General features: G+C 41.7%; 1 protein-coding gene across 1 annotated transcript; it reads right to left on the bottom strand.

Annotated features, from left to right (window-relative positions):
• Nucleotides 1–447: 447 nt before the first annotated feature.
• LOC311059436 (uncharacterized protein) lies at nt 448–4,619 on the bottom strand. The gene is made up of 4 exons (XM_084077365.1): nt 4,588–4,619; nt 3,302–3,430; nt 2,531–2,613; nt 448–629 (listed from the first exon to the last, which is right to left on the bottom strand). Exons 2-4 carry the CDS (start codon nt 3,369–3,371, stop codon nt 471–473), a joined length of 312 nt encoding a protein of 103 aa, XP_083933491.1. The 5' UTR covers nt 3,372–3,430; nt 4,588–4,619; the 3' UTR covers nt 448–470.
• Nucleotides 4,620–25,487: the final 20,868 nt, after the last annotated feature.

Below are 25,487 nucleotides of genomic sequence, written 5' to 3'. Positions count from 1 at the left end.
CGGTTCGATCTGGAACCAAAAATGGTTCTTCAGAGTGATTCCATAGAAGAACCATATTTGGTTCCAGAAAGAACCTTTTACACTAAGGTTCTTTAAAGAACCATTTATTCGAATGGTTCAATAAGGAACCATTAAAGAACCATCAAAAAATGGTTCTTTGAGGAACCGTTTCTGGTTCCTCAAAGAACCATGTAAAAAAATGGTTCTCTGAAGAACCTTTTCTAAAGTGGTTCTTTGAGGATCCAATTGGTTCAATAAAGAACCGTTTTATAATGGTTCTTCAGAAAAAAAAGGTTCTTTGGATAATAAATGTTTCATTACACATTCAAATATATTAGATTTACTGGAAAAGATGGACACAAGATTTTATCATTTGAATTTATTAAAAATAAGCCCACATATCTCCATATTTGAACATTAAACATGAACTTAACACATTTAGATTTAAATCTTTAGAAACTTTTGGGGGGCTAGTGGGGGCATTCTTTGTCTGTAAGGCTCATGGTCTTCAGGGTTCTTGTCCCCCAAATGGCAACAGCAAGCTCCTTCATGAACAGGGAGTCCTTGGTGTTTGCTGCCACCATCTTCCAGATCTCCTTTTGGAGCCACACACCAGAGCCAATGTGGACCTGAAACAGAAGAAAACAAGACATGTTTTAGAAATTAAAACACATTTTACCATGACATTTCCCAGACTTTCATTTTGGACAAAAGCAGGCACACTTCAAACAGTTTACTGTAAAGAAATGACATTTTCATGTCAAGGACCCCCAAATGTGGACCCTATTTGGAAAAGAGTTGGTGCCATGGACCTCCAATAGAGAAGATGTTAATTGTTGGATTAGATTTAGCACAGAATTCTACAACTGTCTATACTGTAGGTGGGGAGAGTTAAAGTAATTATTATACAGTACAATGTCATTGGATTACATACTAGCTGGTAAAACAGTAGTGAAATAACCCTTTGTGCCTGGCATCCCTATTTTGTGCATGCCATACATCCACACCGCGTAGTGTCATCATCAGTGGGCCGTACCTACGGAGGCGGAGGCGCGCTCGGGGGAAAACACAAATTTCCCCCAGCTGGTATAGACAGAGGGATGTGGGGTTTTCAAACTCACATGCTGTAAAAGTATACCAATTTATAAAGCAGGCGTCATGGCTTGCCAGATCACAGGCACAGAACCTTGTTGCCACTCGACAAGGAAATTAAACAAGAGTCCGATTGGAATGTTGTCCTGACTCCTGACTGGACAGAGGATCCAACACAACACAATGGCCCGAGGTTATCTGATTTAATCGCCTGGTAAGAGACACTATTACATTTTCTATAGATATGATCAATTAAACTTATCATAATATCAAAAAGCAAAAGTCATTCATTCATCAGAACACGTTTTAGTGAATTCCTAGTACAGGAGACATCGACGCCATTACAGTTTGGAAACGCAACATGCAGCGATTTACACACAAAACAAGCCAAACCCTAACCTATCCTCGTTTAAAAACCTACAGAAAACACAATTGTTAATCTGGCAATGAACACGGAGCTAAAGCAGTGTGTAAATCCTGCATGATATCAAATGATGCATGTCGCCAAATGATAATGGTGTCGGTACGTGCCGTTCACAAAACAGTCTCTAAACTGTACTTCAAATTCACTATAAACATTATTGATGACTTAATGGCTGTTGGGTTTCAATATAATGGTAAGTTTAATTGATCATATCTTGTAATAGTGTCTCTACCAGGCGATTAAACACTGTGCATATGTAAACATGTTTGGCAACACGGAGGGCGACGGGTGGTAACCAGAAAACTCGCCCCAAAACACGCTCGCCCCCATTTCCACCGACCAGCGGTTCTTGTATTCTTGCATCTGTATTACGGTTTGAAATAAGTTCAGGGTTAGACATAGTTTTACTGAGGTTATGTTTAGGAATACCAGGTGAATACCGGCGGGTTTGACCCGGGGCGACTGTGTTTTGGGGCGAGTGTTTTAGTATTCAGACGGAGATGTAAAGAGGGAAACATCTCCGGTCTCGGTGGTGCTTGTGCGTTCCGACGCGCTGTGAGCTCATAGATTGTCAATGTTTGGTCTTTTTAGTCACATATATCTTAAAAATAAGTCAGTCAAGTTGTGTTCCAGCTGTCCTTCTGATGGATTTTTTCTTGGCTGACAATGTTTCTATCGTCCATAAAATAGCTCTGAAAGTGATCCAAACGATAGTGTATGATGTAACTCTATGAGGCAGATCGTTGTGTTTTCCCCCGAGCCAAAATCGAATGGGCGTTCCTGGGCGTTCCCGTCTATCTCCGTGTGTATCTATAGGCAAAACTGTTCAAAAATAGTTCAGAAATAGCAAAACCTAGCTGATCTACAAGCTCACGATGCATCATGACCCGTTGCCTATTTTTGAAATAGTGCTTTTGTGCTTAACTGTTTCTTATTTAGCTGGGGACACTGTGGAACCCCCTGGGGACCCCACTTTTATGAACCACTGTCCTACACAGTATGTTTCTTCAATACCTTGTCACCGTTGGTGTCAAACATCCCAGGTGTCGATGCCAAATCGTCTGACTCGGGGGAAGAGGAAATGGAGGAAGTTGCAACTGAAAATGTAGAGAATCACATTTAAGCTCCTTTTGGCAGTATCACAGTACTTATATTGTACACATTGTCACCATTTTCCGTAGAACAGTATGACTGTCTAAACACACCTATGCTGTCACTGGTTTGCTTATCTGCAGCAGGGATGTCAGGCTTTGCTGCAGAGCTATAGACGGATTTCCGCGCGACGTCATCACAGAGCGCAATCTGCGCATGCCCGGGTGAAAGGCGCGTTCGAAAATACAGCCCTGAGCGGCAGTGAGCGCACTGGCCAATACAAACTAATAGGCGAGTGTGCTCCGGTGCGTAATTTCCAAACGCACACATAGGCTTCCCCCTCCTCTGCGCGGTCATATTCCTCTCATGTTTACTAACAGGAAACCCGTCTATATTGAGGCCCTTCCTCCAGTTTCTGTTTTGCAATCTCTAATTTGTTGCATCTTAAAGCATGAACAGGGTACGGAGAAAAAAAAATGAATTGATGTATGCGTTAGTAGGATAACAGTTTAATAATGAACCTAGCATCTGTCCACTCCATATAACATGCTTTCTATATAATGTTTTTTTTAACATTTGTGGTCAAGATCTAAGTAAAAAAGAACATGAGAACAATTAACCAACATATAGATATATACAAAAAAAGAAGAGCAAACTCGTGCAACTGTTTCGTTAAAATTAGTCATTGCTTACTTAGTTTTAAGGTGCTGTAGGTCCAGCTCCAACTCTTTGGCCTTCTTCTGGGTACGACTGTACTTGACATTTCGTCGTGGATAGCTTGGGGTACAACAGCATCTCCACCATATTCAGACGAGTCAGAGTCTAAAGGTAGTGCAAGTGATATATTTTGGATAAAACAAGATATTTTTTGTTATAAAGTTAAAGTGGAATAAAATGTAATTTTATGCAATCTGTATCGTAGAGTATATTAATACAATAACTTATACAATATGTATGTTAGAGTATGTTAATACAAATAATACTATATAACTTATACAATTGGAGTGGTTGCATTTCGTCTCGCCTGCTCTTCTATTGAGACATTTAGTGTCAAAGGTCATGTCTCACCTAGACACAGGATCTGACATGAATTTTGATCTGATGGTCAAGGTTCAATGTATCACCTGAGCAAGCAGGCAGGCTCTATAAAGCGTGGCAAAAATCCTGAAGGGGGCGTCAACAAGTGTCATTTGGTAGCGGCGGACATCTTTGAGGGGTATAAAACAGGTTGACTTAACATTGCCCCCCTCAAGTATGTCTGCAGCTACTATGCCACGCGCCCCATGGTGACGAGTCGTTGGCACGCTCTATTAGCTCAATGGTAAAAGCACTTGCTCAGGAAACCGGGTTCAAATCCGGGGGAGAAGAGGAAAGTTACATAGTGCAGCTTTAACCCATTAAGACCTGAGGCCGATTCTAAAAATGTTCTCTAAATCCTAAAAGTTTTTTGAAAATAAAAGGAAAAAGATTTGAGGTACAAATGTTCGCTTTAAAAAATATATATTCAAAGATTTTCAAAAATAGCAGATCTACAAGCTCATAGCGTGCCACCAAGTGCCGCGCTATGAGCTTGTAGATCTGCTATTTTTGAATGGCCAAAGAAATGGCCAAGTTTTTGAATGGCCAAAGAAATAAAAAAAAATGACACAGATGCGTTCCCGGTCTTAATAAGCAGGGGTCTCTCGATCTCTTTAATAAGTAGACAATTCAGTTTCAGATGGGTTGCCAATTTCAGGAGAGAGTACCTATTCATTAGCTTCAATGTTAAGTGTTCCTGTTCCAATGTTGTATGCCCACTTCTTTGTGTCATCACTTCCAATTGCACTTATTTATCCTGTATCCAGAGTTCTGATTAAATTTGGTATTCCTGGAAATGCATTTTCGGCTTACTAAAGAGGTGAAGAGTCTGGGAGACCCCTGTTACTGAACAGTTTGAAGCAATGATTACTTTAATATTACACAAAACAATATCACTTTACCTTCAAACTGTTTTCCTTTCTTTGTGGGAGGGGGGAGGGGGGGTTCTCTCTTCTTGGGTTCCTTTTTCTGTTTTAGTAGGGCTGCCTGCAAACCATTCGTTTTGGCCACTGCAGCCAAATAAATGTGTAATAACACACACACACACACACACACACACACACACACACACACACACACACACACACACGAATCATTAATGTTCAGAGTTCACAGGATATTAAAACACTTTGTAGCTTCATCACTGAAAGCCGCGCACACACACACACACACACACACACACACACACGCCAGATTCTGAATTTAGTTTTGAGCAGCACACAGGCAAGCAGTACAGACAGTGGCCTATATAAAAAATTATATTGTATATTCCCACTGTAATTTCTTGTAATTATTGTCATAATCCCTTTATCAAGACAAATTATATAACTAAACAATGTTGGGTCATGACATGTTGTGATTGCCTTCAAACACAGCAGCCTACGCACTTATAAATACAGTCAGTAATAGTAGGCTAAAAAGCCTACATAAATAGTATTTCTGTGTGTCAACACTCACCTAAAATGTCCGCCGCTTCTTCTTCTTTCTTTTATCTTCTCTGAAGCCGGTTTATAATTATTTTTGATGAATCCAAAGCAATGCAATTGATTTAACTTTCTATTGAAGTGAGAGCTGCAGGCAGCTCGACTCGAGACAGCATTCATTCTCCCCGCGCGTCGCGAGCGAGTTCAAGGGTCGCGAGCCAGCTGAGACATTGTTGCCAGATGTTGTGAGAGAAATAAGCAGCCAGGTCTGTGAAAACAATTAAGCCCAAAAGAAGCGACACTACATAGGTTTATATACAAGCTCACAGTGCGTCGCATTTGCAACGCATTTTGAGCTTGTAGATCTGCTATTTTCAAAAAGAATAAGTGAAATATTTCACTAATATTTACAAGCAACTTTACAGAAAAACAAGCCCAAAGTCGCTTATAATAAGCAGATATGGCAACACTACTCAGGGCCCATAAAGGGCCCACTTCTCTGTAAAAACAGATCACAAAGCTCACAACGCGTCGAATGCAACAAGATGTAATGTAAAATATACTGTATATACTGGGGGGGCGGGGGGGCAATTAGACCATTAGACTGTGAAAATCTTCACAGTCTAATGGCAGGTAAGATGTCTCCCCGGGATCCAAACTAGTTAAAATAGCAGATCTGCAAGCTCACAACTCTTGTAGATCTGCTGTTTTTTTTTATTAATTGATGGAATATATTTTTTAAATATTATATATAATATAATATAATATTATATATTTTAGATTTTTATATAATCATATTTGAGCTGGGGACCCCCCACCCTGATAAGCACTTGGAATGTAGGAGTTGATGCATTTACGTTTAGTTTGACTCTATTGTGAAAATAGCAGATCTTCAAGCTCACAACGCCTCGCAAGGAAGGTGTTGTGAGCTTGTAGATCTGCTATTTTCAATGTTTTTATAGTATAGTTTGTTGATTACTTTTGATGCAGTAATGGTGGGTTTTTTTTTGGTACTAAACAGGTCTTAAAGGTCCTTAAATTGTCACTTCACTGTCATCTGGGGACCACCCCCAAATCACGTGGGGACCCCCCTGGGAGTCCCGATCCACATGTTGAGAACCACTGCTCTAACCAAACTTTACCAGCTGCTAAGCTGGTCTTTGCTGGTCTGTCCACCCATTTGACCAGCAAAGACCAGCTACCAGCTTGGCTTCGCTGGTCAGTCCAGCCAGCCAGCTGGCTGACCAGCAAAGACCAGCAGAATCCAGCTTAGTGACCAGCTAACCAACTACACTGGCAAACCAGCCTGACCAGCCTGACCAGCTTGTCCAGCCTGGTATGCCATCTAAACCAGCTTAAGACCAGCCAAGACCAGCTCATACCAGCTAAAACCAGCAACCATCATAAGTGTTGTTTTTTTCAGCAGGGTGGTTAAGGCTGAATTTGACATCAGAGATAAGGCTTTTCTCCCCCCTTATTATATAATATGATTAGACTGACAATAGACTCTCGGGTTACCTATCCTAAAACTACAATCTCCATGTAATGCATTTGATGTATTACCCTTGCTTTTTGTGAATAACTCTGAAATAAGAGCGTCTACTAAAATAATAATTTGTAATTGTTTTATACAGGTTATAATTTACAGTTGCAAAATCCCCTACCAATAAGAACCTTTCAAATCCCATAGAACCATATGAGGAATATGAAGAACCATATAGCATTTTAAAGAACCATTTAAGAATCTAAAGAACCATTTGCTATATAAAATGGTTATTTAGCAGGTGATGGTTCTTCAAAGAACCATATAGGGTTTTAAAGAACCATCTAAGAACCTTTTTTTTTCTGTGTGTACTATGCTATGGTCACGGACACATGACCTCTCGTCTTTTCAGCCAGTGGAATATACGCAGCTGTGGTTGACCTCTTGCCTACTCTCTGTTGTTGTGGCCTCGACATGTGCAAACACATACATTTCTATCATTCTGGAGAGAAAACAACACAATTTATGTTTATAGATACAATAGCGAGGGAGACACACACACCAGAGCTATTAGTGCTTGGTAGTATCGTTATCTATAACACAATTTGTTCTGTTATGAAATTACACAACAATATGACTTTTTGTTGTGTAATTTCATATGAAAATTACAGAGTGATCCAGACTTTGATTAGTGGGTAGTGTCAGAAGATTAAATTAAAACATTTTTATAGTAAGTGAATATTACATTTGCAGTGTTAATTAGACGTCATAGACCAAGATAACGTTAATAATGTATTCAGATAAAAAAAAAAAACCCTGTTAAGGGAGGTCCAGTGCTAAGTGAAACTGTTCGAATGTGTATTGCTAAATAGAATGCCACAAACAAAAAAACATTTTTTTTCAACATTAAACTAAAATTATGCAGGCCTATGTCAAATTAGTGAGTGGGGAGGTCCGAAAGACTTAAGTGTGATTAAGGTTGTTTATGTCGTGGTTAACCTTCCATTTCTGTAAAACAGGTCGACTGCTTGCAGGAGAGACGTGTACACTTTTGCTGTCTTAACCTTCCATTTCTCTGAAACAGGTCATTGGTGGGAGAAGAGAATTGTACAATTTTGTACAGCCCGAGAATTATGTCAATTGACTGGAAAGTTGTTTCCAAGAATGAAAATTAATTAACTAACCCATTAACCTTAAGTGATTGAATAATTATAGGTACGTGTTTGAACCATTCCACATATTGGATAAAGGAGGGTTGCACCCTGGCCTCTGCACATTCCTATGCTGTGTGCCCTGCCGGGTGTCAGGTCAAGGAGGGAAATAGTATGATAGCAGTAAGTGTAAAGAAAGCGGGACAGTGACACGCACACACTCTCACAAGCACGCCACATATTAGAGAGTATAATAGTACAAATACAGTTGTTAGTCGAGATAGTATAATTAAAGTCAAAAGCATAATACGGACCAAAGACTTAAGTGAAAGACTTGCCACTAGACAAGGAGGGACACTACACAATTAATTATTTTTTTATATCAAGGAGGGACTCTATACAATTAATTTGACCAGTTAATTTATATCAAGAAACCAAACAGAGAGTGTCCCAAGACCCGTCAACCATGTTGTCCAACACATTTTAAGTGTTTGATTTTGATAGTAATGTTGGGGGACGTAATCTGATCGCAGCGATCTCCCTGGCAGCTTTAGGCACATTAAGTATAGGCTGTGTTGCCCTTCGCACATGGCAATTGATAAGAGAGCAGATACAGAGGAATCCCAATACACACCACATAAACATTATATTGCCACCTGGGCCCCCATGCTGAACTTGATGAAGAACACCCCTGCACGATATCTACGCCCCGACTTTTGACCTCAAGGAGGGTACGGATCTGACCGGCGCTTGGGGTTTGGGCCCCTGTGTGTAATACGGGGGGCTCCGGTCTCAGGCACTGGTAGGAACCTCCTCCGCCCCAGGAGGGTACGGACCCGGGGGCTCGGGAATGGGACCTCCGTCTCTTAGCTCATTCAGTGCCAAGTACATTCGTTAATGGCGCTGGATGGGTTGGGGGGGGGGGGCCTAGTCTTGGGCTCTGTCGGAACCTCCTCCTCCGGCCAAAATGCACACATATTACAAGAAAAAATAATTTAGAAAAATAATAATACACATGTTAGAAAAGTGGCTTGTAAAGGAAAACTCAGTGGGAGTGCCCCACTGAGGGACCCTAAGTTTAGCAATACACTTGTTGGAATCAAATGACAAATGATGTACTTTAATTGCCCCCAATAAGAGCTCATGTCCAGATGGTAGGTTTGGGACTGCCCCAGCCTAGTTCAGAGTTTCCCCTTCAAAGAAAAGGGTTTTCCTCGGCTCGCATGACTCAAAAAGAAAAAAATGGGACCTGATTTTTTAAACATGCAATATGTTATGCTAGTGCATAATTGCTATAAAAGTAATTGCTATAAAATACTGTTCACATTTTAATGTTGTGTTGTGGGTACTAAATTCGTACCCAAGGAGGGGTTGATGGTCCATTGTGGAACCTTGGGCCGTCAACCTTTACTTTATAGAGTGTGGAGCACAGTAGCTGTGCTCCGGTTAGAAGGAAGGCCTTGATAGCCACAGCGTTGATATAATGGGGAGGCATGCGATAATCCGACAGACCTTTTCTCCGACTATCCGCGTGCGGTTAGGGTTAGGGTGCGGGTTTGGTTCGGGTTTAGTATTGAAACGTCGGAGCGCTGCGCTGTCGGAGGAATGCGCTGTCGGACTAACGTACTGCACCCGATATAATGAATGTAATAGATAACAGGCATGCAAAAGTGTCACTTTTCGTCGAAATTCGCCGTTTTGAATCCATATTGGGCACTTGTGTGATTCGTGGAGATCCGGTGTAAAAATGTTTTTGGAGGGGTGGGGGGGTCGTATATCGATCTCGGCCTCGGGTGTTGTTGGGCCCGGAGTGATCTTTCACTCAGACGGACCATCCATAATGACTTGTGCTGGATTAATTGTCAACAAGCGGCAGCTGGGTGAGTGTGCGTCAAGCTGCGTGCGCGTGAGTGCGTGCGTGAAAATCAGCAACACCTGCGGTGGCGACTCAGATCAAATCAATGGATGGACATTTGGACAACAACAAGTGAACAAGACGAGTGTAAGAAGCGTGAGGTAAGAGATAGAAATGGAGAGAGAAATGTTATGTATATGATGGACCAGTCAAAAGAGTAACTATTGTGTTTTATAATCTGCAAATTGACTTATTTACTTTGTCGTTCAAGCCTAAAGCTCGTTCGATGTACGATGTAAATGGGTCTACTTCGCCGTTCGACCGGTCGCGCATCGAAAATAGCAAATCTACAAGCTCACAACGCGTCGCGTCCGCGACCCGTTGTGAGCTTGTAGATTTGCTATTTTCGATGCGCGACCCCGTCGAACGGCGAAGTAGACCCATTTACATCGTAAATAGACTATAAACACACGTTGTTGTAGGCTATTATTATAATACAACCCGTAATCAATGCATGGTGGTTTGAGTTAGTAGACTAGATAAAATAAGGCTGCTGGCTAGCTTGCACAAGTTGCACTCACTGTTGGGTATATTTTTGTGTATTTTCTTGACATTGGTCACTATTAGTTTTAATGAATGACACAGATCCAGTGGTGGAAGAAGTAGTCACATTTTTTAACTTGAGTAAAAGTATCAATACCACAATGTAGAATACTCTGTTACAAATAAAGGTCTTGTATTCAGAATTTACTTAAGTATAAGTACAGAAGTATTGGCATCAAAATGTACTATTTAAAGTACCAAAAGTAAAAGTACTCACTCAGTCCCATTTCAAGCATTCAAAATGTATTCAAATATTTTGAAAATAGCTGATCTACAAGCTCACAATGTGATGCACATTGTGAACTTGTAGATCAGCTATTTTCAAATAGGCTATTTGAAAATAGCAGATCTACAAGCTCACAACACATTGTGAGCTTGTAGATCAGCTATTTTCAAATGGCCTCTATCTATCTATCTATGTGGTTTAGTAATACAAATCTAAAAAGTAACTACAGTTTTAAAATAATTGTAGTGGAGTAAACGTACAATATTTTCCTCAGATGTAGTGGAGTAAAAGTATAATTGGAAATACTCCACTAAAGTAAAACATACCTCATTGTACTTTAGTACAGTACTTGAGTAAATACTTAGTTACTCAACATCACTGCACAGAGCAATTAAATGCTACTTTTCAGCCAGGGGAGAACAGGGTCCAGAAAACTATTCTTTTGAGAGGTATATCATGATATTAATGTATTCTTTGAAATGATTTGAGTGAGCTAAACCTAAAACAAAACTGTTTCCTGTGATTTACTTTTCAGAATGAGGGATTTAGGGGAAAGTGAGGCTTTGGTGGTCAAGAAGTTGGATGCAGGCCTTAGGTGCAGCTGGAACTGGGCTTGGCTGAAACTAGAGGTACAAATGGAGCTAAAGGGACAAGAGCACAAGTTCCCTTTATCAGACATTTATAAGAAGATTGACAAAAGAGGTTATGCACAGTGCATTCTCTGCTGCAAGGAGATAAACTATTCAACCAAGGGCAGTCATGCTATGATTGCACACTGCAAAACAGATATGCACCAAAAAAAGTGCTTGACATCGCCACAACACACAGCATATAGTCCATGGGCCAGACGAGATGTCGGTACACCGAAAGGTGGCAACGGTTACATATCATTTTTGAGAAGCTCTATGTCTGTAGATATCATTTTGGTATGATAACCCTTCCTGAGTCACAGCTAAATTGGTGTTATCAGCTGCTGAAGTTACCCTCCCCCATTGAAAAAAGCCATTTTAGATGCAGGTGCATATCTTGGTATTGGCTCCTGTTGAGTACATATTTCAATATCTTTCACTATAGTGTTTGGTATCATTTTTAAGGGGACGCTTTAAGCTTTCATTCAAGCCCTTTTGTGTATATGTGGGACAAGTACAGTGGTTACTGGAGCCCTTCAAACTTCGAATAAAACATTTTTAACACAATATTTGCCGAAATCATATTTTTTCTTTTAGTCCTGTGCCATCAAGAAACATCAGTGGCACAAAACACAAAACCTGGAATGCTGACATGACCCTAAGGATTCAGGAAATGTATAATTTACCCATATTATTTCATTCTGAGGCACAGATTTTCAGCCTTATATTAAACAAGTAGTTTTAACGCGAAACTAATCAGGACATAGTCAGTTACAACACAGACTCGTTTTAAGTATTTGTTCAATAGTAGCATTTTATACTAAAGCAGTTCATGAGTCACAGTAGTAGTCAAATCAACATGAAAGTATATGCATGAAATTATGTGTCCTTTTATCTACATAATGCTGTATATACAGCAGTAACAGTGTAGTAACATCAACAGTATATAGATATACATTGTGCAACATTGGGTTGATCGCACTATATAAGAGACTTCAGTCCTTTCTGCCGACCCACTTTATTTTTTGTTCAGTTTTTTCCTTGTATGGCTTATTCTTTATTTCATTTTTTCTCTTTTTGTCTCTTTTTTCCCAATGTCCTTGTTCATGGCCTAGCTGCCGGGTAGAAGTTTTTTTCCAAGCCTAGGGCCATGTTACACATTAAAACTGGTCATACATTTCTTCATCTGACTCCCCAAGTTCAAATTCTGTTCCAGTGAACATAATCCAGTGAATGGCCAGCTTGCCATCGTTGTCGGTCCATCCATGGAGAATAGGGCCTGGCACAACAGGACATGCCTGTAGACAGCAGTTCCAGATTGCTGCCTGGTAGTGGTTGAGTTGGAAAGAATGGAAATGGCAGTCTCTCTGCCTTCTGGATGTCTTATTTGGACATGGTTGAAATCATGTTGGGCCTCATTCAAGCATCTAGAGAGGGAGACTGGATGCTTCACCTGGCAAGCATTCGAGCAATGATTCCTTGGTGCTTTGCATATGACCAAATTAATTATGCACAGTACCTTCCCTACTATTACGCCCAAATGTCTCAACTGCCCATCACACACCCAGATGTGTATACAGAATTCATGGAAGGGGGTTTCTCAGTTCAAATGGGCTCCACCAATCTCTTTCTCCAAATCCCTGTTGACCAAGCCATAGAAGAAACAGTGAACAAAGACACCCAGACAGCTGGAGGGACAAAGGGATTCAGCTTGAAGCCAGGAGCTGTGATATTACCTTACAGCTGAGTACAGAACCGTGTTCCTCAGACATCTGAGAGACTCGATAGGTCAAGGCAGTTCCAAGCTGTCCCATCCAGATCTACAGGGTCCAAGGGTCAAAAGAGATGATGAGGATGTCAAGGCTTTCATTGACCTTATGGAGAATAACTGGTTCAATCCTGTGGCTCCAAATGGCATTGATCTGCCTAATTGGCTTACACACCTTCACAGGATGTGACGCAGTGAGTGCATTCGCCGGTCGAGGGAAGCTGAATGCTCTGAAGATGGTAAGAAAGGACCCTTCCTGGCAAGATACTTTCAGTCAACTGGGGAAGTCGTGGAATGTATCTGATGATCTCTTCCAGAAAATTGAGAAGTTTACCTGTTGCATTGTCCTTCGCTAATAGCAGCACAGGTGATGTAAATAAGACGTAAGTAAGCTGCGCCACAAACTGTTCTGCACCAAAAGGGGGGAAATCGAATCCAGCCAGCTGCCACCATGTAGAGATTGTCTCTATATGCATTATTGGACGGGCAAACTACCAGGCAGCAATCTGGAACTGCTGTCTACAGGCATCTCCTGTTGTACCAAGCCCTATTCTCCATGGATGGACCGACAACGATGGCAAGCTGGCCATTCACTGGATGCGTTCCCCACCTGCACCAGATGTGGTCTTGGAGCTGTTGTCCTGCAAGTGTGTGCAAACTGCCAGATTGCACGTGCCTGTTAAATGGACTGACCTGCATGGACCGACATGTGCAGGTTGCAGACCTGCAGCAACCAATACAAGCAAATGATCCACAACCAGAATTTGAACTTGGGGAGTCAGATGAAGAAATTGATGACCAGTTTTAATGTGTGACATGGCCCTAAGCTTGGAAAAAAACTTCTACCAGGCAGCTAGACCATGAACAAGGACATTGGTAAAAAAGAGACAAAAAGAGAAAAAAGGAAATAAAGAATAAGCCATACAAGTAAAAAACTGAGCAAAAATAAAGTGGGTCGGCAGAAAGGACTGAAGTCTCTTGTATAGTGTGATCAACCCAATGTTGCACAATGTATATCTATATACTGTTGATGTTACTACACTGTTGTTACTGCTGATATACAGTATATGTAGATAAAAGGAAACATCATTTCATGCACATACTTTCATGTTGATTTGACTACTACTGTGACTCATGAATTGCTTTAGTATAAAATGCTACTATTGAACAAATACTTAAAACGAGTCTGTGTTGTAACTGACTATGGTCTGATTAGTTTCGCGTTAAAACTGCTTGTTTAATATAAGGCTGAAAATCTGTCCCTCAGAATGAAATAATATGGGTAAATTATACATTTCCTGAATCCTTAGGGTCATGTCAGCATTCCAGGTTTTGTGTTTTGTGCCACTGATGTTTCTTGATGGCACAGGACTAAAAGAAAAAATATGATTTCGGCAAATATTGTGTTAAAAATGTTTTATTCGAAGTTTGAAGGGCTCCAGTAACCACTGTACTTGTCCCACATATACACAAAAGGGCTTGAATGAAAGCTTAAAGCGTCCCCTTAAAAATAATACCAAACACTATAGTGAAAGATATTGAAATATGTACTCAACAGGAGCCAATACCAAGATATGCACCTGCATCTAAAATGGCTTTTTTCAATGGGGGAGGGTAACTTCAGCAGCTGATAACACCAATTTAGCTGTGACTCAGGAAGGGTTATCATACCAAAATGATATCTACAGACATAGAGCTTCTCAAAAATGATATGTAACCGTTGCCACCTTTCGGTGTACCGACATCTCGTCTGGCCCATGGACTAAAAGGTCGAGAGTTTGATTCCTGTCAATGGCAATAGGTTGAGATGTTAATGGGTGAGGTTTTTCACCTGGGATTGCCCCCCTGCGTCCTATATATGACCACCTCAGCTGGGTTGGGCTGAAAAGAATATTCGCCTGTTGGAATCATTTGCTTTGTCTCAATTTCAATCTATTCCCTTTCCATGTCTTATTGTGCTATTATTACGGGGCCAGAGCTCAGCTCTGGACCTGTTTTGTTATTGGCAGTATTCTGTCACTTCTTCTGCCACTTTTCGCAGTTCTGGCTGAACCGTGCATACGCTTTTTACGAAACTCGGCCATATGGTAGATGGTCATGAAAAACGATCAAGAAATAATTCTCACAATCTTTCGTCCAAAGGTGGCGCTATAGCACTCAATTGAAAATGGCAACTTTGAACAGGTACAACTCATGCCCTGTTTGACCTAGAGCCATGAAACTTGAATACACATATGCGTCTCCTCATGCTGAACAACTTTCACCCTCTGACTTTTGACCTATGACCTTTAGATCTCCCACCATTTTGCATTATATGAAAAACAGTCATTGGCTCCTAACTTCTGCATTTTTTCACTTATGGAAAATCCGTTGGAAATTTTTGTATGGAGAGGTCCAAAGTTCAAGTGTTAAACGTTTCGTGCAGATTGCTCAAAAATCCCAGGAGGAGATAGATTTTAACTATTACAGTTTTATGAAAATTATTCATCTGTGCCTAAAACATACATGCAGACTCACATTTATTTGAAACTTTGCAGAAATGTACAGGGTCATTCCAAATATCACTGAAACCAATCTTACTCCAATTGGCCAAAAGGGGGCGCTATAGCAATTTTTTGAAAAGGCAGACTTTAAACAGGCATAAGTCATGCCTCGTTTGGCCGAAAGTCGTGAAACTTGCTTACACATGTGCCTTGACTTATGAGGAACACATCTATCGCTTTGACCAGTAAGTGCCGCCCTTAGATTGTCCGCAATTTTGAACAGTTTGAAAAACACTTAAACCCAGGATTTTTCAGCTATTTGCGTGAAACTGTATCATCTGTGTGATCTCCTTTTTCACAGTTACTTGTCTGTTGGGCCAATGGTGTCTCCCTTAAATGAATGCCTCACAATCTCAAGGTTGCCAGTTCAAGCCTCACTTGATGCAGACTTAATTTAAGTTGAATTGCAAACAACATGACTGTATCAATGAATACATATGCAAATGGTAAAGATAACCTGAAATGCTTATTTGAGAGTACGTTTTTTCAACGTATGACATACTTCATTCTGAAAATAGCTGATCTACAATCTCACAACTTTTCATGGTTTGTGAGCTTGTAGATCGGCTACTTTCACTAGTTTTGGTTCTGAGGAGATGTACAATTTCTTCATTGGTAAATGGTTTGTGAACGAGTGATCTTAGTGTTAGTGAAACAGGGGCTTGGTTCATGAAAGAAGGCAAGAGTTTATGATCTTCAACAGACAATATCAGCCTGGACAAAGCTATAGCACTATAGGTAGTGTTGCAGCCTATTAGTCTGAAGGTTGAGAGTTCGAATCCTGTTAATGGCAGTAGGTTGAGATGTCCAATCAAACCATTATGTTTCCATCTCTCTCTCTCATCAATCTATTGTTTCCATGTCACTCTCTCTCTCTCTTCAATCTATTCCGTTTCCATGTCTCTCTCTCTCTATTCACTGGCCCCGTATTATCGCTGCTTGCAGCTATATTTAAGGTTTCGAGAGCCTGTAAGGCTTCGAAGCCTTATTGCATTCCTTGGCTTTCATTAGGTTTCGAGAGCCTGTAAGGCTTCGAACCCTATTACATCTCTACACTTTCATTATTATTACGGGGCCAGAGCTCTGCTCTGGACACGTATTGTTATTCGCATTATTCTGTCACTTCTTCTTCTTCTTCTTCTTCTTCTTCTTCTTCTGCCGCTTTTCGCAGTTCTGGCTGAACCGTGCAGTCGGTTTTTACGAAACTCGGCCATATGGTAGATGGTCATGAAAAACGATCAAAAAATAATTCTCACAATCTTTCGTCCAAAGGTGGCGCTATAGCACTCAATTGAAAATGCCAACTTTGACCAGGTACAACTCATGCCCTGTTTGACCTACAGCCATGAAACTTCGATACACACATGCGTCTCCTCATGCCTAACAACTTTCGCTGTTTGACTTTTGACCTCTGACCTTTAGATCTCCCACCATTTCGAATTCTATGAAAAGCAGTAAAAAAGACTCTTCCTTCGTACAGATTGAGCAATCTGTACGAAACTGTATACACATGAACTTTGGACCAATGCCGACAGACGTGAGCAAGCAGATTTTCCATAAGTGAAAACGTTAAGCTTTTATAAGCCAATGAAAATTGCAGTTTTATGACAATTATTCATCTGCCCCTAAAACATACATGCAGACTCGCATTTGTTTGACACTTTGCAATATTGTAGAAGGTCATTCCAAGTATCACTGAAACCAATCTTACTCCAATTGGTCAAAGGGGGGCGCTAAAGCAATTTTTTGAAAATGCAAACTTTAAACAGGCAAAAGTCATGCCTCGTTTGGCCGACAGCCGTTAAACCTGCTTACACATGTGCCTTGACTCATGAGGAACACATGTATCACTTTGACCAGTAAGCTCTGCCCTTAGATTGTCTGCAATTTTGAGCAGTTTGAAAAACATTTAAATCCAGGATTTCTGAGCAATTTGCGTGAAAGTGTGTCATGTGTTTGAACTCCCTTTTCACTAGTTCAGGTGTGTAGGTTCAATAGCTTGATAGCTTAATCATCTGCCTTGACACCACAGGGTTGCTGGTTCGAATCCCACCTCAGGTAGACTTCATTATAATTGCATTGCACACAACATGACTGTATCAATGAGGAACATATCTATCACTTTGACCAGTAAGCTCCGCCCTTAGATTGTCTGCAATTTTGAGCAGTTTGAAAAACATTTAAATCCAGCATTTCTGAGCAATTTGCGTGAAAGTGTGTCATGTGTGTGAACTCCTTTTTCATCAGTTCGGGTCTGTTGGCCCAATGGCTTAATCATCTGCCTTGATACCACAGCGTCGCTGGTTCAAATCTCACCTCATGCAGACCTCAACTCAATTGCATTGCACACAACATGACTGTATCAATGCATGTGCAATTGTTAAAGATAACGAGAAATGCATACTTGAAAGTAGTTATTTTCAATGTATGACGTAATTCATTTGCCCTTTTGTTTTGTGTTGTTGGATTCTCCTTTCTCACTATCTGATGCTGTCGATTCAATAGCTCCACCAGTAGAGTGTGAGCCTCATGTGCCGAAGGTCCCTGGTTCAAATCCCACTGATTACAGTTTACATTTATATTGCATTATACAAAACATGACCCTGTTAATTCAGACATGTGCAATTTTTAAACAATAACATGAAATGCTTTTTTGAGAGTAGTTGTTTTTTATGTATGACATACTTTCTTGTGAAAATAGCCGACCTACAATCTCACAACTTTTCAGATAGCAACGCGTTGTGAGCTTGTAGGTCGACTATTTTCACTAGTTTCCAGTCCGAGGAGACAAAAAAAAAAACTTTATTGGTAAATGTTTTGTGAACCAGTGATCTACAGTAGTTAGCGAAATAGAGGCTTGGTTCATAATGGACGGAAAAACCTATATATATCAACAGACACCATCAGGGAGGCCATATCTCTAGCTCAATGAGAAGAGAGGCAGCCTGTGAATCCATAGGTCGCTGGTTTGATCCCTGTCCCCAACAATGCGTTGAGGTGATCATCATTTGGAATTCCCCCTATTCCCATGGATTGGATCCACCCCTCTCACTCATCACCAATCACACCTGCCACATGCACAGTACAATTTCTAGGTACTTTTACTTTACTACTCTACTCTACTACAATTACAGCAGATGACAGCTTTAGTTACTTGTTACTTTGCAGATGTAATTATTAATACAACACCTACAGTAACCACATACAGCCGATCTACAATGTGACGCGTTATGAGCTTGTATGTATATAATAAGCAACCCATGCTGTATGATAACTTACCACATATGAAATCCAATTCTGTCTATCCAATGGCTCAGTCTGTACTGTGGCCATAGCTGAGTGGTTAGTGAGCCCACCTAGGGAGCCAGAGGCCCTGGTTGCCCCAGGTACGATTCCAGGCCAGGCCAGCAAATGTGTCGATGAAATGAAATTTGTCCCTGAGCAAGACTCTTAATCCCTAATTGCTCACAGGCCCTCATTGGAAACAAGACCGCAAGGACTTTCATGAACGGACCTGGAATTATCCTTATCCTTTACACTGTCTACCCACAAGTCTATAGGTCCCTGGTTCAAACCTCAATTTAACCGGTCCAAATATAATTTACTGAACAAAAATCATGACTTTGTTAATTAATGCATGTTCACTTCTTCTCTCTCGCTCTCTCTCTTACTGCCTCTCTTTCTCACTGCCTCTCTCTCTCTCTCCCTCTCTCTCTCTCTCTCTCTCTCTTTCTTTTCTCTCTCTCTCTCTCTCTCTCTCTCTCTCTCTCTCTCTCTCTCTCTCTCTCTCTCTCTCTCCCCTTCTCTCTCTCTCTCCCTCTCCCTCTCCCTCTCTCTCTCTCTCTCTCTCTCTCTCTCTCTGTCACTGTCTGTCTGTCTGCCAGTCTGCCACTCTGTCACTGTCTGTCTGCCAGTCTGCCACTCTGTCACTGTCTGTCTGTCTGTCTGTCTGCCAGTCTGCCAGTCTGCCACTCTGTCACTCTGTCACAGTCTGTCTGTCTGCCAGTCTGCCACTCTGTCACTGTCTGTCTGTTTGCCAGTCTGCCACTCTGTCACTGTCTGTCTGTCTGCCAGTCTGCCACTCTGTCACTGTCTGTCTGTCTGCCAGTCTGCCAGTCTGCCACAGTCTGTCTGTCTGCCAGTCTGCCACTCTGTCACTGTCTGTCTGTCTGCCAGTCTGCCACTCTGCCACTCTGTCACAGTCTGTCTGTTTGTCTGTCTGCCACTCTGTCACAGTCTGCCAGTCTGCCAGTCTGTCACAGTCTGCCAGTCTGCCACTCTGTCACTGTCTGTCTGTCTGCCAGTCTGCCAGTCTGCCACAGTCTGTCTGTCTGCCAGTCTGCCAGTCTGCCACAGTCTGTCACAGTCTGCCAGTCTGCCAGTCTGCCACTCTGTCACAGTCTGCCAGTCTGCCACTCTGTCAAAGTCTGCCAGTCTGCCAGTCTGCCACTCTGTCACAGTCTGCCAGTCTGCCATTATTCTCGAAACCGCTCATTGCTGCTTGCAGCTATATTTATTATTATTATTATTCCGCCGTTTTTGCCAGTTCTGGCCTAACCGCCTGGTCACTTCTTATGAAATTCGGCAATATGGTAGAGGGCTATGCCAAACGGCGAAAACCCGAAACTCACAACCATTGGCCAAAGGGTGGCGCTGTAGCACTCAATTGAACATGCCAACTTTGAACAGGTACAGCTCATGCCCTGTTCGACCTACAGCCATGAAACTTCGATACACACATGCGTCTCCTCATGCCTAACAACTTTCGCTGTTTGACTTTTGACCTCTGACCTTTAGATCTCCCACCATTTCGAATTCTATGAAAAGCAGTAAAAAGCAGTAAAAAAATCACTTCTCCTGGGATTTATGAGCAATCTGTACGAAACTGTATACACATGAACTTTGGACCAATGCCGACAAACGTAACTTAGCGGATTTTCCATAAGTGAAAACGTTAAGCTTTTATAAGCCAATGAAAATTGCAGCTTTTTTTAAATTATTCATCTGCCCCTAACACATACATGCAGACTCACATTTGTTTGACACTTTGCAATATTGTAGAGGGTCCTTCCAAGTATCACTGAAACCAATCTTACTCCAATTGGTCAAAGGGGGGCGCTATAGCAATTTTTTGAAAATGCAAACTTTAAACAGGCAAAAGTCATGCCTCGTTTGGCCGACAGCCGTTAAACCTGCTTACACATGTGCCTTGACTCATGAGGAACACATGTATCACTTTGACCAGTAAGCTCTGCCCTTAGATTGTCTGCAATTTTGAGCAGTTTGAAAAACATTTAAATCCAGGATTTCTGAGCAATTTGCATGAAACTGTGTCAAATACATGTTTGAGGCCCTTTTTCACAGGTTCAGGTGTGTTGGTTCAATAGCTTGATCGCTTAATCATCTGCCTTGAAACCATAGGGTAGCCGGTTCGAATCCCACCTCAGGTAGACTTCATTATAATTGCACACAACATGACTATACCAATGAATACATGTGCAATTGTTAAAGATGACGAGAAATGCATACTTGAAAGTAGTTCTTTTCAATGTATGACGTACTTCATTCGCGCTTTTGTTTTGTTTTGTTGGATTCTCCCTTTTCACTGTCTAAGGCTGTGTATTGGATAGCTCCACCAGTAGAGTGTGAGTCTCATGTGCCGAAGGTCCCTGGTTCGAATCCCACTTATTACAGTTCACATTTAAATTGCATTGTACAAAACATGACCCTGTTAATTCAGACAAGTGCAATGTTTAGACAATAACACGAAATGCTTTTGAGAGTAGTTTTTTTTTATGTATGACATACTTTCTTGTGAAAATAGCCGATCTACAATCTCACACCTTTTTAGATAGCAACGCGTTGTGAGCTTGTAGATCGACTATTTTCCACTAGTTTCCATTCCGAAATATATTGAGCAGTTTGAAAAACATTTAAACCAAGGATTTCTGAGCAATTTGCGTGAAAGTGTGTCATGTGTGTGAACTCCCTTTTCACTAGTACAGGTCTGTTGGCCCAATGGCTTAATCATCTGCCTTGAAACCACAGGGTTCCTGGTTCGAATCCCACGTCATGTAGAATTCATTATAATTGCATTGCACACAACATGACTGTATCAATGAATGCATGTGCAATTGTTAACCAGTAAACTCCGCCCTTAGATTGTCTGCAATTTTGAGCAGTTTGAAAAACATTTAAATCCAGTATTTCTGAGCAATTTGCGTGAAAGTGTGTCATGTGTGTGAACTCCCTTTTCATCAGTTCGGGTCTGTTGGCCCAATGGCTTAATCATCTGCCTTGATACCAGAGCGTCGCCGGTTCAAATCTCACCTCATGCAGACCTCAACTCAATTGCATTACACACAACATGACTGTATCAATGAATAAACATGCAATTGTTAAATGAAACGCTTATTGAGAGTACTTGTTTTCAATGTATGATGTACTTCATTCCCTCTTTTGTTTTGTTTTGTTTTGTTGGATTCTCCCTTCTCACTGACCAAGGCTGTGGATTGAATAGCTTGATCAATACAGTGTTAGTCTCATGTGCCAAAGGTCCACGGCTCAAACCCCACTTGTCACAGTTTACATTTAAATTGCATTATGCAAAACATGACCCTGTTAATTCAGACATGTGCACTTTGCTCTCTCTCTCTCTCTCTCTCTCTCTCTCTTTCTCTCTCTCTCTCTCTCTCTCTCTCTCTCTCTCTCTCTCTCTCTCTCTCTCTCTCACTCTGTCACAGTCTGCCACTCTGTCACTGTCTGTCTGTCTGTCTGCCAGTCTGCCAGTCTGCCACAGTCTGTCACAGTCTGCCAGTCTGCCAGTCTGCCACTCTGTCACAGTCTGCCAGTCTGCCACTCTGTCAAAGTCTGCCAGTCTGCCAGTCTGCCACTCTGTCAAAGTCTGCCAGTCTGCCAGTCTGCCACTCTTGTCACAGTCTGCCAGTCTGCCATTATTCTCGAAACCGCTAATTGCTGCTTGCAGCTATATTTATTATTATTCTTCCGCCGTTTTTGCCAGTTCTGGCCTAACCGCCTGGTCACTTCTTATGAAATTCGGCAATATGGTAGAGGGCTATGCCAAACGCGAAAACCCGAAACTCACAACCATTGGCCAAAGGGTGGCGCTGTAGCACTCAATTGAAAATGCCAACTTTGAACAGGTACAGCTCATGCCCTGTTCGACCTACAGCCATGAAACTTCGATACACACATGCGTCTCCTCATGCCTAACAACTTTCACTGTTTGACTTTTGACCTCTGACCTTTAGATCTCCCACCATTTCGAATTCTATGAAAAGCAGTAAAAAGCAGTAAAAAGCCTACTCCTCCTGGGATTTATGAGCAATCTGTACGAAACTGTATACACATGAACTTTGGACCAATGCCGACAGACGTAACCAAGCGGATTTTCCATAAGTGAAAACGTTAAGCTTTTATAAGCCAATGAAAATTGCAGCTTTTTTTTAATTATTCATCTGCCCCTAACACATACATGCAGACTCACATTTGTTTGACACTTTGCAATATTGTAGAGGGTCCTTCCAAGTATCACTGAAACCAATCTTACTCCAATTGGTCAAAGGGGGGCGCTATAGCAATTTTTTGAAAAAGCAAACTTTAAACAGGCAAAAGTCATGCCTCGTTTGGCCGACAGCCGTTAAACCTGCTTACACATGTGCCTTGACTCATGAGGAACACATGTATCACTTTGACCAGTAAGCTCTGCCCTTAGATTGTCTGCAATTTTGAGCAGTTTGAAAAACATTTAAATCCAGGATTTCTGAGCAATTTGCATGAAACTGTGTCAAATACATGTTTGAGGCCCTTTTTCACAGGTTCAGGTGTGTTGGTTCAATAGCTTGATCGCTTAATCATCTGCCTTGAAACCATAGGGTAGCTGGTTCGAATCCCACCTCAGGTAGACTTAATTATAATTGCATTGCACACAACATGACTATATCAATGAATACATGTGCAATTGTTAAAGATGACGAGAAATGAATACTTGAAAGTAGTTATTTTCAATGTATGACGTACTTCATTCGCGCTTTTGTTTTGTTTTGTTGGATTCTCCCTTTTCACTGTCTAAGGCTCTGTATTGGATAGCTCCACCAGTAGAGTGTGAGTCTCATGTGCCAAAGGTCCCTGGTTCGAATCCCACTTATTACAGTTCACATTTAAATTGCATTGTACAAAACATGACCCTGTTAATTCAGACAAGTGCAATGTTTAGACAATAACACGAAATGCTTTTGAGAGTAGTTGTTTTTTATGTATGACATACTTTCTTGTGAAAATAGCCGATCTACAATCTCACACCTTTTTAGATAGCAACGCGTTGTGAGCTTGTAGATCGACTATTTTCCACTAGTTTCCATTCCGAAATATATTGAGCAGTTTGAAAAACATTTAAACCAAGGATTTCTGAGCAATTTGCGTGAAAGTGTGTCATGTGTGTGAACTCCCTTTTCACTAGTACAGGTCTGTTGGCCCAATGGCTTAATCATCTGCCTTGAAACCACAGGGTTCCTGGTTCGAATCCCACGTCATGTAGAATTCATTATAATTGCATTGCACACAACATGACTGTATCAATGAATGCATGTGCAATTGTAAACCAGTAAACTCCGCCCTTAGATTGTCTGCAATTTTGAGCAGTTTGAAAAACATTTAAATCCACTATTTCTGAGCAATTTGCGTGAAAGTGTGTCATGTGTGTGAACTCCCTTTTCATCAGTTCGGGTCTGTTGGCCCAATGGCTTAATCATCTGCCTTGATACTAGAGCGTCGCCGGTTCAAATCTCACCTCATGCAGACCTCAACTCAATTGCATTACACACAACATGACTGTATCAATGAATAAACATGCAATTGTTAAATGAAACGCTTATTGAGAGTAGTTGTTTTCAATGTATGATGTACTTCATTCCCTCTTTTGTTTTGTTTTGTTTTGTTGGATTCTCCCTTCTCACTGACCAAGGCTGTGGATTGAATAGCTTGATCAATACAGTGTTAGTCTCATGTGCCAAAGGTCCACGGCTCAAACCCCACTTGTCACAGTTTACATTTATATTGCATTATGCAAAACATGACCCTGTTAATTCAGACATGTGCACTTTGCGCTCTCTCTCTCTCTCTCTCTCTCTCTCTCTCTCTCTCTCTCTCTCTCTCACTCTGTCACAGTCTGTCTGTCTGCCTGTCTGCCACTCTGTCACTGTCTGTCTGTCTGCCAGTCTGCCACTCTGTCACTGTCTGTCTGTCTGTCTGTCTGCCAGTCTGCCACTCTGTCACTCTGTCACTCTGTCACAGTCTGTCTGTCTGCCTGTCTGCCACTCTGTCACTGTCTGTCTGTCTGCCAGTCTGCCACTCTGTCACTGTCTGTCTGTCTGTCTGTCTGTCTGCCAGTCTGCCACTCTGTCACAGTCTGTCTGTCTGTCTGCCAGTCTGCCACTCTGTCACTGTCTGTCTGTCTGCCAGTCTGCCAGTCTGCCACAGTCTGTCTGTCTGCCAGTCTGCCAGTCTGCCACTCTGTCACTGTCTGTCTGTCTGCCAGTCTGCCACTCTGCCACTCTGTCACAGTCTGTCTGTCTGTTTGTCTGTCTGCCACTCTGTCACAGTCTGCCAGTCTGCCAGTCTGTCACAGTCTGCCAGTCTGCCACTCTGTCACTGTCTGTCTGTCTGTCTGCCAGTCTGCCAGTCTTCCACAGTCTGTCTGTCTGCCAGTCTGCCAGTCTGCCACAGTCTGTCACAGTCTGCCAGTCTGCCAGTCTGCCACTCTGTCACAGTCTGCCAGTCTGCCACTCTGTCAAAGTCTGCCAGTCTGCCAGTCTGCCAGTCTGCCACTCTGTCAAAGTCTGCCAGTCTGCCAGTCTGCCACTCTTGTCACAGTCTGCCAGTCTGCCATTATTTTCGAAACCGCTAATTGCTGCTTGCAGCTATATTTATTAAGGTTTCGAGGCCAATAGGCTCGAAGCCTTATTGCATTCCTTGGCTTTCATTATTACGGGGCCAGGCTTCCAGCATGGACCCGTATTGTTATTCGCATTTTTCCGTTTCTTCTTCTGCCACTTTTGGCAGTTCTGGCTGAACCATGCAGTCGCTTTTTATGAAACTCGGC

Source organism: Gymnoscopelus microlampas, assembly GCF_963454915.1.
Source record: "Gymnoscopelus microlampas genome assembly, chromosome: 13".
NCBI lineage: Eukaryota > Metazoa > Chordata > Actinopteri > Myctophiformes > Myctophidae > Gymnoscopelus > Gymnoscopelus microlampas.
Note: the sequence above shows the minus strand (reverse complement) of the source record. Positions and strands in the feature narration are given on the sequence as shown.